The sequence below is a fragment of the Raphanus sativus genome, chromosome 7 (genome assembly GCF_000801105.2).
Source record: "Raphanus sativus cultivar WK10039 chromosome 7, ASM80110v3, whole genome shotgun sequence".
NCBI classification, from domain to species: domain Eukaryota; kingdom Viridiplantae; phylum Streptophyta; class Magnoliopsida; order Brassicales; family Brassicaceae; genus Raphanus; species Raphanus sativus.
Genome location: NC_079517.1, coordinates 13,253,550 through 13,265,913, shown reverse-complemented (window position 1 = coordinate 13,265,913; position 12,364 = coordinate 13,253,550). Strand labels below are relative to the sequence as shown.

The 12,364-nt window shown below is 31.6% G+C and overlaps 4 protein-coding genes across 4 annotated transcripts; 2 read left to right on the top strand and 2 right to left on the bottom strand.

Moving 5' to 3' along the window:
* Positions 1-309: 309 nt before the first annotated feature.
* Positions 310-862, bottom strand: LOC108816435 (defensin-like protein 2). The gene is made up of 2 exons (XM_018589006.2): positions 758-862; positions 310-656 (listed from the first exon to the last, which is right to left on the bottom strand). Exons 1-2 carry the CDS (start codon positions 819-821, stop codon positions 478-480), a joined length of 243 nt encoding a protein of 80 aa, XP_018444508.1. The 5' UTR covers positions 822-862; the 3' UTR covers positions 310-477.
* Positions 863-4,056: 3,194 nt separating this feature from the next.
* On the bottom strand, positions 4,057-4,623 carry LOC108816327 (defensin-like protein 3). The gene is made up of 2 exons (XM_018588905.2): positions 4,525-4,623; positions 4,057-4,444 (listed from the first exon to the last, which is right to left on the bottom strand). The coding sequence occupies exons 1-2, from the start codon at positions 4,586-4,588 to the stop codon at positions 4,269-4,271; spliced, it is 240 nt and encodes a 79-aa protein (XP_018444407.1). The 5' UTR covers positions 4,589-4,623; the 3' UTR covers positions 4,057-4,268.
* A 3,872-nt stretch (positions 4,624-8,495) lies between these two features.
* LOC108815441 (F-box/LRR-repeat/kelch-repeat protein At1g09650-like) lies at positions 8,496-9,620 on the top strand. Its single transcript, XM_056991358.1, has 2 exons — positions 8,496-9,398; positions 9,501-9,620. The coding sequence occupies exons 1-2, from the start codon at positions 8,496-8,498 to the stop codon at positions 9,618-9,620; spliced, it is 1,023 nt and encodes a 340-aa protein (XP_056847338.1).
* Positions 9,621-10,180: 560 nt separating this feature from the next.
* LOC108814892 (uncharacterized) lies at positions 10,181-11,825 on the top strand. Its single transcript, XM_018587534.2, has 6 exons — positions 10,181-10,564; positions 10,659-10,858; positions 10,928-11,068; positions 11,144-11,224; positions 11,325-11,449; positions 11,532-11,825. Exons 1-6 carry the CDS (start codon positions 10,342-10,344, stop codon positions 11,578-11,580), a joined length of 819 nt encoding a protein of 272 aa, XP_018443036.1. The 5' UTR covers positions 10,181-10,341; the 3' UTR covers positions 11,581-11,825.
* The last annotated feature ends 539 nt before the right edge of the window (positions 11,826-12,364 follow it).

The following is a 12,364-nucleotide window of genomic DNA, read 5'->3' as shown; positions in this document are numbered from 1 at the left end:
GCTATATATTATTAGTAGACTAAAAGCTGTAGACCAAATATTGTTGGCTTCTTATTTATTCATGATTTGTAGAATGGACAATGCTATGTGTACAAAAAAAAAGGACAATGCTAAAGTTTGACAAGTGCAACCTCTTGCATGACAGATGGCTCATAATTGTGTTGTGTCCGACAAACAGGCATTGCTTAGTACTGGAAACTTAAACCGTGGTCGAGACGTTGGGCCATATGTAATAATAGGTTTGTCCCGGAAACGGGTTATTTTTATTTAAGCGGTTCAACACATGACTTTTTTTTTGGTGACTTGAGCTTATCATCTTATTATCATCTTATTATATCCGTAAACTTTTTTATATTACAACCAAACCAACATAAACATACCTGGCACATGTCATAAAGTCACTAATAAATAGTGACACAAACTTATTAATTATATGTAAAATGCGCACCACTATTAACCACCGAAGAGTTTATGGAATTAACAAGGGAAATAACAGATACACTTGTGAGCTGGGAAGACATAGTTGCAAGACCCATGTCGTGCTTTCTCAAGTCGAATGCACTGATTCTTGCATGCGTTATTATTTCCACAGACTCCTGACCATGTCCCACTTGGCCTCTGACACAACTTCTGTGCTTCCACCATTGTTGGTGCTTCTGTTTATACACATTAATTGCACATATCCCACAAGGTTAATTATCAAATAATACGAAAAAGAAAGAAAAAAACATGCTTGTGATAAGGTCATTATACTCACCGAAAGCAGAAAAAACGACAAGAGCAGCGAAGAGAAGGACAATGATGGAAGCAAACTTAGCCATGATCACTACTAATTCCTAGTTTTTAATGTATATGTATGTGTGAAGAAATAAGCTTAAGATCTACCTCTATTTATACTGAAAAAAAAGGATGGTGGGAGTTAGTTTTTTCACAACGTGTGTATCTTACGATAAAAGTTTTTAACCCCACAAATTAACAGAACAACTGTCTCCTAGTATACAATGTTGACAATTTCATAAACAGTGTGGTGATCAATGACAGGTTTCACTGCTAAATTGTTCATTTGCAATTTGAATCGGTGGCTAAAATGACTGTTCCGGTTTGTTTGACTTGGTCAAGAAGTTATATATCTTCACCAAGTATTAGGTTATACAAGTGTTAGTGATTTGTCACGACCACATCGCATCTAATTTGAACGTGGATATGTTTCTTGTTTCAACTTCATCGCCTTATACGCAAACCTTGATAATAAAAGCCACGTACCAACAGCTTGCTTCGTTGCTTTACTAAGAGAGCCCCAGCACACGGGCCACAGACAAGTAGCAACCTCAGAGGAAGACACAAACGCACACAAACAATTGCGATTGACTCTAAATCAAGAATGATTTGAACCGGAACTTGTGAAGATTCTACCTACAAGTAGTAATATATGGGCTAGCCTGGTTAACGGGGGAAAGTTCTTGAAGATATCATATTATTCTTATCTTTTTGCATAGTTTTTTATGTCCACTTGCATCTTTGCATCCAATTAGTTCATCTTGAATATATAATCCTTTCACATGAAATTAACTTATATATTATTATTGTTGCTAAATCATTTTTTCTAACAATTTTAAAACTAGAGATAGGCAACATTTATATTTTGAATAAAACAATAAAAAGGAAATATATTAGAGGCGGGGAAAGAAAATAAATATACTAGCAAATTTATAGTCCACTAATCAAAACTATTAAAATAAAAATCACATCTTTAATCATGTATCTAATCTACTAAAACAGAAGTACAATTAGTATTTGATCCTAATTTGTTTTTAATATTTACCAGTGATTATCACTGGCATAATACACGATCATTCTGTCTAATTACTAAACCAGCAACTTAAAATATCTTGCCTTACTTCTTAAAACTCGAAACAAAAGCCTAATTACTAAACATACTCGTATTATATGACTGTATATATTATTATTATTTACACTTCCATTTAAAACATGACATATCGGGGAAACCCACTAATATATAATCCAACATTAATTCATTGATACACACTATTTCTAATCTACTCACCTATAATTATTTTGATCAGTTCATGAATTTGCAAAACCGATCGTACACCGAAGCATAAGATAACTTTTACAACTTAAAGCCCTTTATCAAAAAAAAAAAAAAAAAAAAACTTTTACAACTTAAAACATATTATAAGGTGATATAAATTACATGAACTCTGAACTCATTTTAGGATTTACATAGTTTAGTATTTTAGATCCTACGAATTGATTGTGTTAAAGATTTTGTGATTATAGATATGTTCTCAATTGTTTATTTAAAGATCCAGAGACCAGTATGTCCAACTTCGATATTGTAGATCACCGGTTCTGAAGTCAAAAAGTAAGTACAAATAAGATTTCTTATTTTATGCAGAAAATTTCAATAAACCACCAATTCTGAATTTGATTATCAATTTTTTGGTTGACTAGAGTTACTAACAAGTATACATTATAAACAACTATTTTTGTATATAATATCTATACATGGTAATATGTTTTGTTGTAAGGATAATATATAAGATATTTGCAAATTAATATTATAATTCTCACTTTTCTGTAATCACAATAAAATATGTCATATATATTTTCATATTTTGATAAATTTCTGGCAGAACAATTCTCAGTTTTCTTTAATCACAATAATTATGTTATATATATATTTATATATTATATATATATCATGTTTTGATAATTTTCTGGTAGAACAATTAATTCGAGAAAAAGACATTTGCAAATTAATATTTTATTTTCAATCATAATAAATTTACTCTAAGAAAATGTATATTATGGTTCCTATGACAACCATACTAATTTAGAAGATTTATAAACAAATATAATATGTTGATGATCCAAATAGAATAAAAATGTTATGTAAAAACGTTATATAAAATGTTGCACAAAAACATGTTATATAGAATTACATATATGTAATATGGTAAATTTTACTATAATTAATTTAAATATATGTAAACTATTAGTTTATATTTTTTTTAAATAACACTCGCACGAACGTGCAGATCAAAAGCTAATAATTTTAAGTTGGACCATCCCTCAAAAATGTATTGAATATATTTTGTATTGACACAATAATATTATAACAATAATTTATATATATAATAATTATAATTTTATAAAGAATCTTCTAAAAAATTTAGGGGAAATTTGTCAAAAATGACTCAGAACTTAAATGCAAAGTGTACCCTGAAATCAGTCAAATGCAAAAACAATTCAAAAGGCTAATGAAATTACAATAATCCTCTTAATACCAAATAAAAAACATGTATTGAATTTTATCATTATAACCTTTTTTGAGAAAACTTACAAATAAGTCTTCTATGAAAAGACTTCTTTGTCTGTTTATATATGATTGATATGTTTATTTTTTTTTAGTTGTGAATTCTTTTGTAAACCTAAAAAGTTTTAATGAAAATAATTTGATAAATATGTTGATATGTACAATATTACTGAAGTTATTGATACTACATAGAAAAATTCATTTTAATCATTTTACCCACTTATAACAAAACATCACAAATCAAAAATTTAGTCAAATTTACTAAAATTAAGGAAAAAGATTTCGAAAAAATTAATCAAACTCACAAAATATCAAACAATACATGAGTTTCACTAGAATAGTTTTCGGTAAACTTCACTAAAAGTATTACAGAAAATCTTCTTTTACCGTTATCAATAACATAAAATTTTTAAAAACTTTTTAAAAAGAAAATTAATGAAAGAACAAGTTAAGTATTCTTTCAGAAGACATTTTCAGAAGTCTTTTCGGAATGACTTTTCCAACAACATAAGTATGTCAAATGATGGAAGAATATGTTAAAGAGAAGACTTGGTCTTATTCTTGGTCTCTTCGGATATCAATACCAAATTACCAATATTCGTAGAACAGAACCACCACTTTTTGTTTCTTTTTCTTTATGTAGACTTTATTAGCTATGGAATCCAAATATAGGTTATACTAAAGATGAAATTATATAGCTCCAGAGAGTATGCTCTAATTAATCGTGTGTTGTTCTTATTGAAAAGTTCTCACTCCTTATGCCCACGTTGAAGACAAACATGGACAAGAAGAACAAGAATATTACATTATTATAGCAAACCGGCATAAACATATATGGTACATGTCATAATTAGGTCACTCATAGAATGACACATGACTTACTTTATGAGAATACACACACTTTAACTCCAAATATATTTGGTAATTATCAACATGGGAAGTAGCAGATGCACTTGTGAGCAGGGAAAACATAGTTGCAAGATCCATGTCGTGCTCCTTCAAGTCGAATGCACTGATCCTTGCACGCTTTGTTGTTTCCACAAACTCCTGACCATGTCCCACTTGGCCTCTCGCACAACTTTGCTTCCACCATTGTTGGTGCTTCTGCATTCATCTCAATGTTAGTGATTAATAACTTTTAAAAATATCACTCATTTTACCATGCATTAGGATTCATAACTCACCAAAAGCAGCAAAGAAAACAAGAGCAGCAAAGAGAAGGGTGATCAAGGTAGCAGACTTAGCCATGACTATATAACTTTTCTTTTGTTTCAATGTATGTATGTTTTATGTTTAGTGTGAGGAAATAAGCCAAAGATCATCATCTATTTATAATGAAATGATAGTGGGTTAGTATTTACTTTTCAAAGTACAATGTATTTTAACCCCCACAAATTTGTGCACACGTATTATGTTCTATTAGAAAACACGAAAACGCAAGCAGCTTAATTGATAGAGAAGATAAGATGTTGACCCATTCATTACTGGTTTTCTCCACCACGTGTCTTCCTCTCTCAGGCTGTCTATCTACCTTCATAACCTTAGAGACTGGTTCGGCTTCGAGTAAGTGCTCCATTATCGCATTGGCGGCTAGTGCATTTGGCATTCTTTCTTTCTTAGATAAGTTAATTTGACTATGTCAAGAAGATTAAAAAGATTTTCATCCTTGGTTCAATTTAATATTTCGATGGGAGAAGAAAACTTAAAAGGAAACTAGTTATGCACTTGGCGGTAGTGATGCAAGCCATGTGTACACTTTGTCCTATTTAATGGGTTGGTATTGGGCTCGCACTAAATCTTATTCAAGTTGGAAATGTGAATATGGATCCCCAACAAGATTCAAGGGCCCAACTAACTTGACTGAGTGGTGACGAAGGCAATAGTAGACTAGTAGTTCTTGTTCTTTTTCCCCCCCTCGAATATATTTTAATTCCCTCATAAAATACAAGAGTTCATACATACACTGAGGACAAATCGAGATAGTCTCAGAACACCTAAAGTCCATAAAAACGGCAACTTGAACCCACATCAAAATAACTTAAGCCCGGACCGGGGCAGCTTACTGAAACAAAGCTTTAAAATAATCCGAAACTCGTATATCTCTTATAAATTAAAGGAGAAACATTTGCAAAAATATGGTAACACACGTTGACATAAAAATGCTTACGTGTCGGTCTCACATTTATTTAGTAATTAATGTTTTAACATATTGTTTATTAATTCTATCGCAGACAATTTAATGTGTTTACACACTAATTTTTTTAATTAACTCTTTTTTAGTTTTCGTATTATTAATTTTTGTATTAGTGAGTTTAAGTTCTCTCCAAACAACTACTAAATAATATCATTGTTAACAAAAATAAGCTACAAAATCATTAAAGTTCACATCAACTAAAATGTTAGAATGAGAATGTTTTTAGAAATTGAAAGTTCCGTATTTTGCCGAACTTGGCCATGATTGAGGTTTATGCATACAAAAGAAACAAATAATTATGATGGTATAAATTAAGAAAATTTAGGTGAAAAACAACACACAAAGTTAGATCTTAGTTTAGCAAAATATTGTTTTTCTTTCAGAATTTTTAAATCAAACCAAGAATTAGAAACATAATCAGATTGTAGAAAAAATTAGAAGTCGGAAAAGCTTTAAAAAAAAAAGAAAATTCACGAAATCGATTGAAAAACAAAATTCATGTATGGATTGAAGAGATCACATTATTTCCGAGACAACTCTAACCAATTTCAATCGATTATATTGTGTTTTTATATATTTACCAAATATTTTTATAAAGTACATGTTATTGGTTATAGACTATATCTTACCCAACACTATTGACACCACGTCCAACCATTTTATTGGTATTGTTAAAGTGTGGTCAATAATTATGTATGTAAAATAAGTCCAACATATTAGTTTTACATTTATTTATTTTTCTTCACATTAGTAGAAGAAAATAAGTCTGGATAAAATATTTAGATCCGAAGAACCGAACCAAACTTGATTTGAAAGTAATACTAAACACAAATTAAAACATATAAAGTAATCAAATGGATCTAAATGACACTTTTTTGAAACATAAAGAGTGTAAATTATAAATTATCTTTTGGAAAAGACTATATTATTATTTTTTTATCTAACTAAATTAGTTTGAAATAAGTTAATAACAGCGATACACAATACTCAATAAATTAGTTATTTAGTTGTACATAATATTGTATGTAATTTAAAATAAAAAAATTTGGTTAGACCATTAATCATGATTAGTAAATATACAAATGAAAAAAATAGTTTTCTGCATCATACTGACTCTATATTATATATTACTATTTTATCGTTAGCTTTCCCAATTAAGGTTTTAGTTAGATACATAGAATATAGTCAGATACATAGAATAAGGAACAATGGTTCCTGGTACATTTTTCTTTACAGTGCCATATTGTTTATCCCTAGTTTTGAAGATTCTATTAAATATAAAATTTGGGAATAAAATAGAAACTGAATTGGAACACTCACTTTCTTACATATAAATTTTGGGAATAAAATAGAATACTCACTTTATTACTCGTAAACTTCCTAATCTGAAGATTTGACGAACACGCATATACATTATATCTATTCTATTAATTCTTCAACATGTCCAATTGATATGAAGTTATGTCCATTTTTATATAATAACTGTAACTTAATCACCACCATATCACGCCACATAATACGGGGGAATAAATCTAATGTTGATAACCACTCACATAACTTCTCTCTTCTCTCACATCAAATTCTTTGAGAATGAACTTCCATTTTAAACAGTAAATTTCAGTTTTTGTTATGTTTCTCATCCAAATCAGATCATGTTAGAGATTTCATCTTTTTTCTCTAATTGACTTTTAGCGATTTCAACTTATTTTCTGATTTTAGATGTGTTTAGTCTGTCAAATGAATCCAATCTGACTTCTGTTTTCTAGATTTATCTCTGATTTTCAAGTTAGTTTTTATTGTCCGGAAAACCCAGAAATCACCGTCGGATTGAGTTTGAAACGAAAAGTGGCAGCGATGAAAAGCCATAGTGGCGTGGTGCCTTCATCTTTCATCTTTAAACACGTGTTGTTAAATGTGTACATTTAATCTTGTGTTTCAGTTATTGGACTTTTTACTTTTGGGCTTTATATTTCACATTTATGTATTTTAACTTTAAGGGACTTTAATATAAATGAAGAGTTTTGTTTTAATAACTGTCGACGAAAACAAGCAAGCTCACTCACATATAATACGGTCATGCATCAGTTAATCACTTAATCTACACATGATAGCAAATTCTTTTTTTTTTTTTTGAAAACGACACATGACATAATAGCAAATTCTTGCGTTTGAAATCCTTGGTTTTATAATTAAACATGCAATTGAAATATTTTCATTTTTGAGAACATCAATTGTAATATTATATCAACCATTCCATATAACCATTTTCACTGTTTTCTTTTACTTTTACAAACTACGACCAAACTTTAATATTGAAATCATCATATATGATTTAATAAATTGAAAATCCTCCTGTTACTAATATATGGTCAGAAAATACATAAAATATTTAAATCTTTCCAAAAATAACCAAAAAGACACCCTATTTTTTTTCTAAGATTACATTTCAATATCTTTCTATAAATATTTTAAATACTTAAGTAAGTCATTAACTATTAGTAAATTACTTTTATAATTAACTAGATTTTGATCCGCGTTTTAAAGGACGGATATATTTTTGTTTTAGTTTAATTCTCATATTTGTGTTTTCTTTGTGATTATATTTGTATTTTTTTGTAATCATATTTGTGTATAAATATTAATCAAAATATATTTTATTAAATAATAGCAATATAAAAATTGATCCGGTATATTGCCAGTCGAATCCGCCAACCCGCAGATTTCAGTTTTGTTTATATGATCCGCGGGTTGGCGGGTTCGGCCGGCAATATACCGGATCAATTTTTAAATTGTTATTATTTATCAAAAAAATTATACACAAATATAATTATAAAGAAAAATACAAATATAATCATAAAAAACACAAATATAAGAATTAAATTAAAATAAAATATATATCCGCCCTTTAAAGGGCGGGTCAAAATCTAGTAACACACATATTTTCTCAGGTTACTTGGAAAGATGTTTTCTTGTTATTTTCTTCCTCCGGAAGTTATCATCAGAATCCTCGCTTTCCTTCCAAGCAAAATATTACCAAAACTCCGATTAGTTTCAAAGCAATTCAACTCCATAATCTCTGAACCCTACTTCCTCCGTCTCCACCACAGTCATGACCTAAACTCACCATCCATCCTCACCACCTTCACCGTTTCCAGCAAATCCCTAGTCGTAGAGCTCAAACTCCTTAGCTACACAAAACCTAACCAAACCGCTCTCACCGCTTTTCGGTCATCTCTCTTGGAAGAACGCTACCATGAGCAAACACAAAAACCCATTACAAAAAGCTTCCTTGGAGACAGAGTTAGAGTCTTGTCTTCTAACCATCAGTTAATCTGTTTCGCGTCAGACAAAGAACACTTTCTCTTTGACCCTATTAACCAAAAAACCCTAGAAATATCTCTATCATCATCTGTTTCCTCTTCATCATCCAGCGTTGTCTCCTTTGGATTCGTGTCCTCCACGTTACAATACAAAATCATCAGATTTTTCCTTCCTTATCACCCAATCTGCAAATTCGAAACACTTACCTTGTCTCCCAAGGGAAGAAACTACAAGCACCATCTCGAGATATCTCCATGGAGATCACAAGAAACAGAATGTCCTTACCTTCTACAACCATACCCTCCAGTTCTCACTGATGGATCCCTTTACTGGATAACAAAAGAAGATCCAACAAAGATTGTCACTTTCTCTCTAGAACATGAAAAGTTCTCTGTTCTGCCTCCACCACAATGTTTGGAAGACAACCCTAATCACGACTTTAGCTTATGTGGCATCAGAGGGAAACTCTTGGCTATAGACTACAATTCTCTTGAACCGAGCATGGAGATTTGGATGATGAATGGCTCCAATGGATCTGCTTGGGTTAAAACGCATAGTATTGACCTCAAAGAAACGTTGACCCGTTACTATCGATCGTTTTCCATCAGGATACATGATATACAATGTGATTGTGTGTTTTTCCAGGTTTTGTTTCCGAGTCGGGTGAAGATATATTACCCGAGCAAGAACGAAGTAAAGGACTTTGGGGAACTAAACCATGAGTTACAGTTTTGTTATTACACTAATGGTCTTTTGTCTCTCTGAATACTACTTGTAAGATCTTTTGATTAGAGCTCTTCAGTTTTGTTTCCATCTAAATTACAAATGAACTTTATCAGGCATGCCGGTTCAGTCAGTTAGATCGCCTTTTTTTTAATAGAATTCGGTTAATATGTTGAGTGAATCAAATGAAAGTTAGTTCGATTCAGTTCTAATTTTGTTTTCAAAACCAGTTCTTATTTTGTTAATGAAAATATACTGAAAGTCATCGAGGTTCTTGGTTTCGGGTTAATTTCAGTTAAAATTAGAGTTTTTCGGTTTGAAATTTAGTTAGTTTGGTTCAGTATATATTGTTTAGGATTGGTTCTTAAAAAATCAGATTAACCGACTACCGACCAAACTTATAACCGATTTTTTGGTTTAGTCTACCGATCATGGTTTTGTGATTTGGGAATATGCCTTGAATCCAAACCGGTTCTTACAGTCGTTGGCTTACCTCAATCTAACTTCCACCTAAACCAAAACAAACTTCCACGTGTCGCCATCACAAAGTATCAAACCTTTTATGTTTTGTAATAAAAAAAGGACTAATCTTTAGTTAACCGTGTATCGATCATCCGATCGTCTCAACAATCAATTTTCGCACACAAAAGACACAGATCTGTGGTTTGTTTACTTATAATCATCGTACCAAGAAGCTACGAAAGTCGAAAGGTCTCGACCCTATCTTCAGTAACCAAGTGAGAAGGAGAGCGAAAATCAAAAGATGAAGGCGGCGCAGAAGCCGATCCACGCCGTGACGACATGGGTTCGCCGGCAACCACCAAAGGTCAAAGCTTTTCTCGCCGTTGTATCCGCCATGGCTGCTCTCGTCCTCTTGAGAATGATCGTTCACGACCACGACAACCTTTTCGTCGCCGCCGAAGCTGTCCACGCCCTCGGAATCTCCGTCCTCATCTACAAACTCACCAAGGAGAAGACTTGCGCCGGTAACTCAAATCTTGATTCTTGATGGGTTTCTAGGTTTAGGTGTTGGGATTTGAGATTGGTTGATTTGCAATCTTTGGTTTGTGTTTCCGACAGGATTGTCTTTGAAGTCTCAAGAGTTAACAGCTCTGTTTCTGGCTGTGAGACTTTACTGTAGCTTTGTGATGGAGTTTGATATCCACACGTTGCTTGATTCGGCTACTTTGGTGACTACCCTTTGGGTTATCTACATGATCCGTTTCAAGCTCAAAGCTAGTTACATGGAAGACAAAGACAATTTTGCAATCTACTACGTTGTAAGTTGTTGTTTTTTTTTTTTGGGGTTTCTTTTTTGAGCTGTCGGTTTAATTGTTTCTTTGTTGCAGGTTGTACCATGTGCTGTTTTATCAGTTCTGATTCACCCATCAACACATCACCATATAATCAATAAGATCTCTTGGGCCTTCTGCGTGTACCTTGAAGCTGTTTCGGTTCTTCCTCAGCTTAGAGTCATGCAAAACACTAAGGTACTTTACAAAAGCTTGTAACCGGTCTTTGTCCTTTTACATATTTAAACTAGTAACCGCATTGTCTTGTCTCAGATCGTGGAGCCGTTCACAGCACATTACGTGTTTGCATTGGGGATAGCTAGGTTCTTGAGCTGTGCGCATTGGGTCCTTCAGGTTTTTTCTCTCTCTTTGTATCCTTGCTTCTAATCTATGGAGCTCCATGTGAACAACTATATAGTATACAATAATAATAATAATGTGATGGTGGTGTAAGGTCTTGGACACTCGAGGGAGGTTACTGACTGCTTTAGGATATGGGTTTTGGCCTATAATGGTCCTCATCTCTGAAGTCATACAAACCTTCATTCTCGCTGACTTCTGCTACTACTATGTCAAGAGGTAAAATCAAATATGTTCCTGACACCTAATGACATTGATGGATGTTCTAATATTCTTATGTTTTTCTTTGATGTTGGGACAGTTTGATGGGTGGCCAGCTTGTTCTTCGTCTGCCGTCAGGTGTTGTGTAAAATCTGTTGAAGAAGAGAGAAGAAGACACGGTATGGCTTTTAAGCTTAGTATGGAGTTTGGCTCTATGTTTCTTTTTTGCAGACCATCGTTTTAGTCTACTGTAAACTCCTTTTCTCATACGTTTTATGTTTTGTTTCTTGGATGTAAAGGAAAAGGGAGTTGATTTAGAGACTTTTGACAATACTAATTTCGTACCTCTCAGCTTTTAGTTTCTTGCTATAAATTTTGTTATATACTCCACAAATTGGTTTTTGGTTTTGTTTGAGAGGAGAAACAAAAACTTTAGTAAGCATCTTCCAAAAAAACTCTATAACATCGGATATAGAATTTTTTTTATCTCAAAAAAGTTTTAAAATTTCAAATTTAGAGTTTTGAGGAGTTAAAGAAGTTTTACAAATTTTCATATTTTTATTTGTATTTTGGTTCTTACAATTAATTATACATCACATTTCTGATTTTAAATATTTTTTGTTTATCGTTTTAATCTTAAATTTTTTATATCTCATAATTATTTCAGATTTATTTTTATTTACACATAAAATTTAATAAAATAAAAGAATTTATATTATTTTAAAACTATAATTGGACAACAAGAATATTACAAAAAAAATAATATAAAACTTTTTTAATAGGTATATGAATACAAAGATTATGATATACATTTAAATATTACAATGATACTAGTGGTTTGGTAAATTTGCCGTAAAACTTTCAAAAATTTTAAAATATTGTCCAAACAAATTTTGTGTAACCGAAGATGGAACATTACTGAAATATTTTTAG

Coding starts and splice junctions, on each gene's coding strand:
- LOC108816435 (XM_018589006.2), bottom strand. CDS start 821: ATGGCTAAGTTTGCTTCCATCATTGTCCTTCTCTTCGCTGCTCTTGTC. Junction 657..757: donor TGTCGTTTTTTCTGCTTTCG/GTGAGTATAATG, acceptor GTGTATAAACAG/AAGCACCAACAATGGTGGAA.
- LOC108816327 (XM_018588905.2), bottom strand. CDS start 4,588: ATGGCTAAGTCTGCTACCTTGATCACCCTTCTCTTTGCTGCTCTTGTT. Junction 4,445..4,524: donor TGTTTTCTTTGCTGCTTTTG/GTGAGTTATGAA, acceptor AGATGAATGCAG/AAGCACCAACAATGGTGGAA.
- LOC108815441 (XM_056991358.1), top strand. CDS start 8,496: ATGTTTTCTTGTTATTTTCTTCCTCCGGAAGTTATCATCAGAATCCTC. Junction 9,399..9,500: donor GCTCCAATGGATCTGCTTGG/GTTAAAACGCAT, acceptor GTGTTTTTCCAG/GTTTTGTTTCCGAGTCGGGT.
- LOC108814892 (XM_018587534.2), top strand. CDS start 10,342: ATGAAGGCGGCGCAGAAGCCGATCCACGCCGTGACGACATGGGTTCGC. Junction 11,225..11,324: donor GTGCGCATTGGGTCCTTCAG/GTTTTTTCTCTC, acceptor TGGTGGTGTAAG/GTCTTGGACACTCGAGGGAG. Junction 11,450..11,531: donor TGCTACTACTATGTCAAGAG/GTAAAATCAAAT, acceptor ATGTTGGGACAG/TTTGATGGGTGGCCAGCTTG.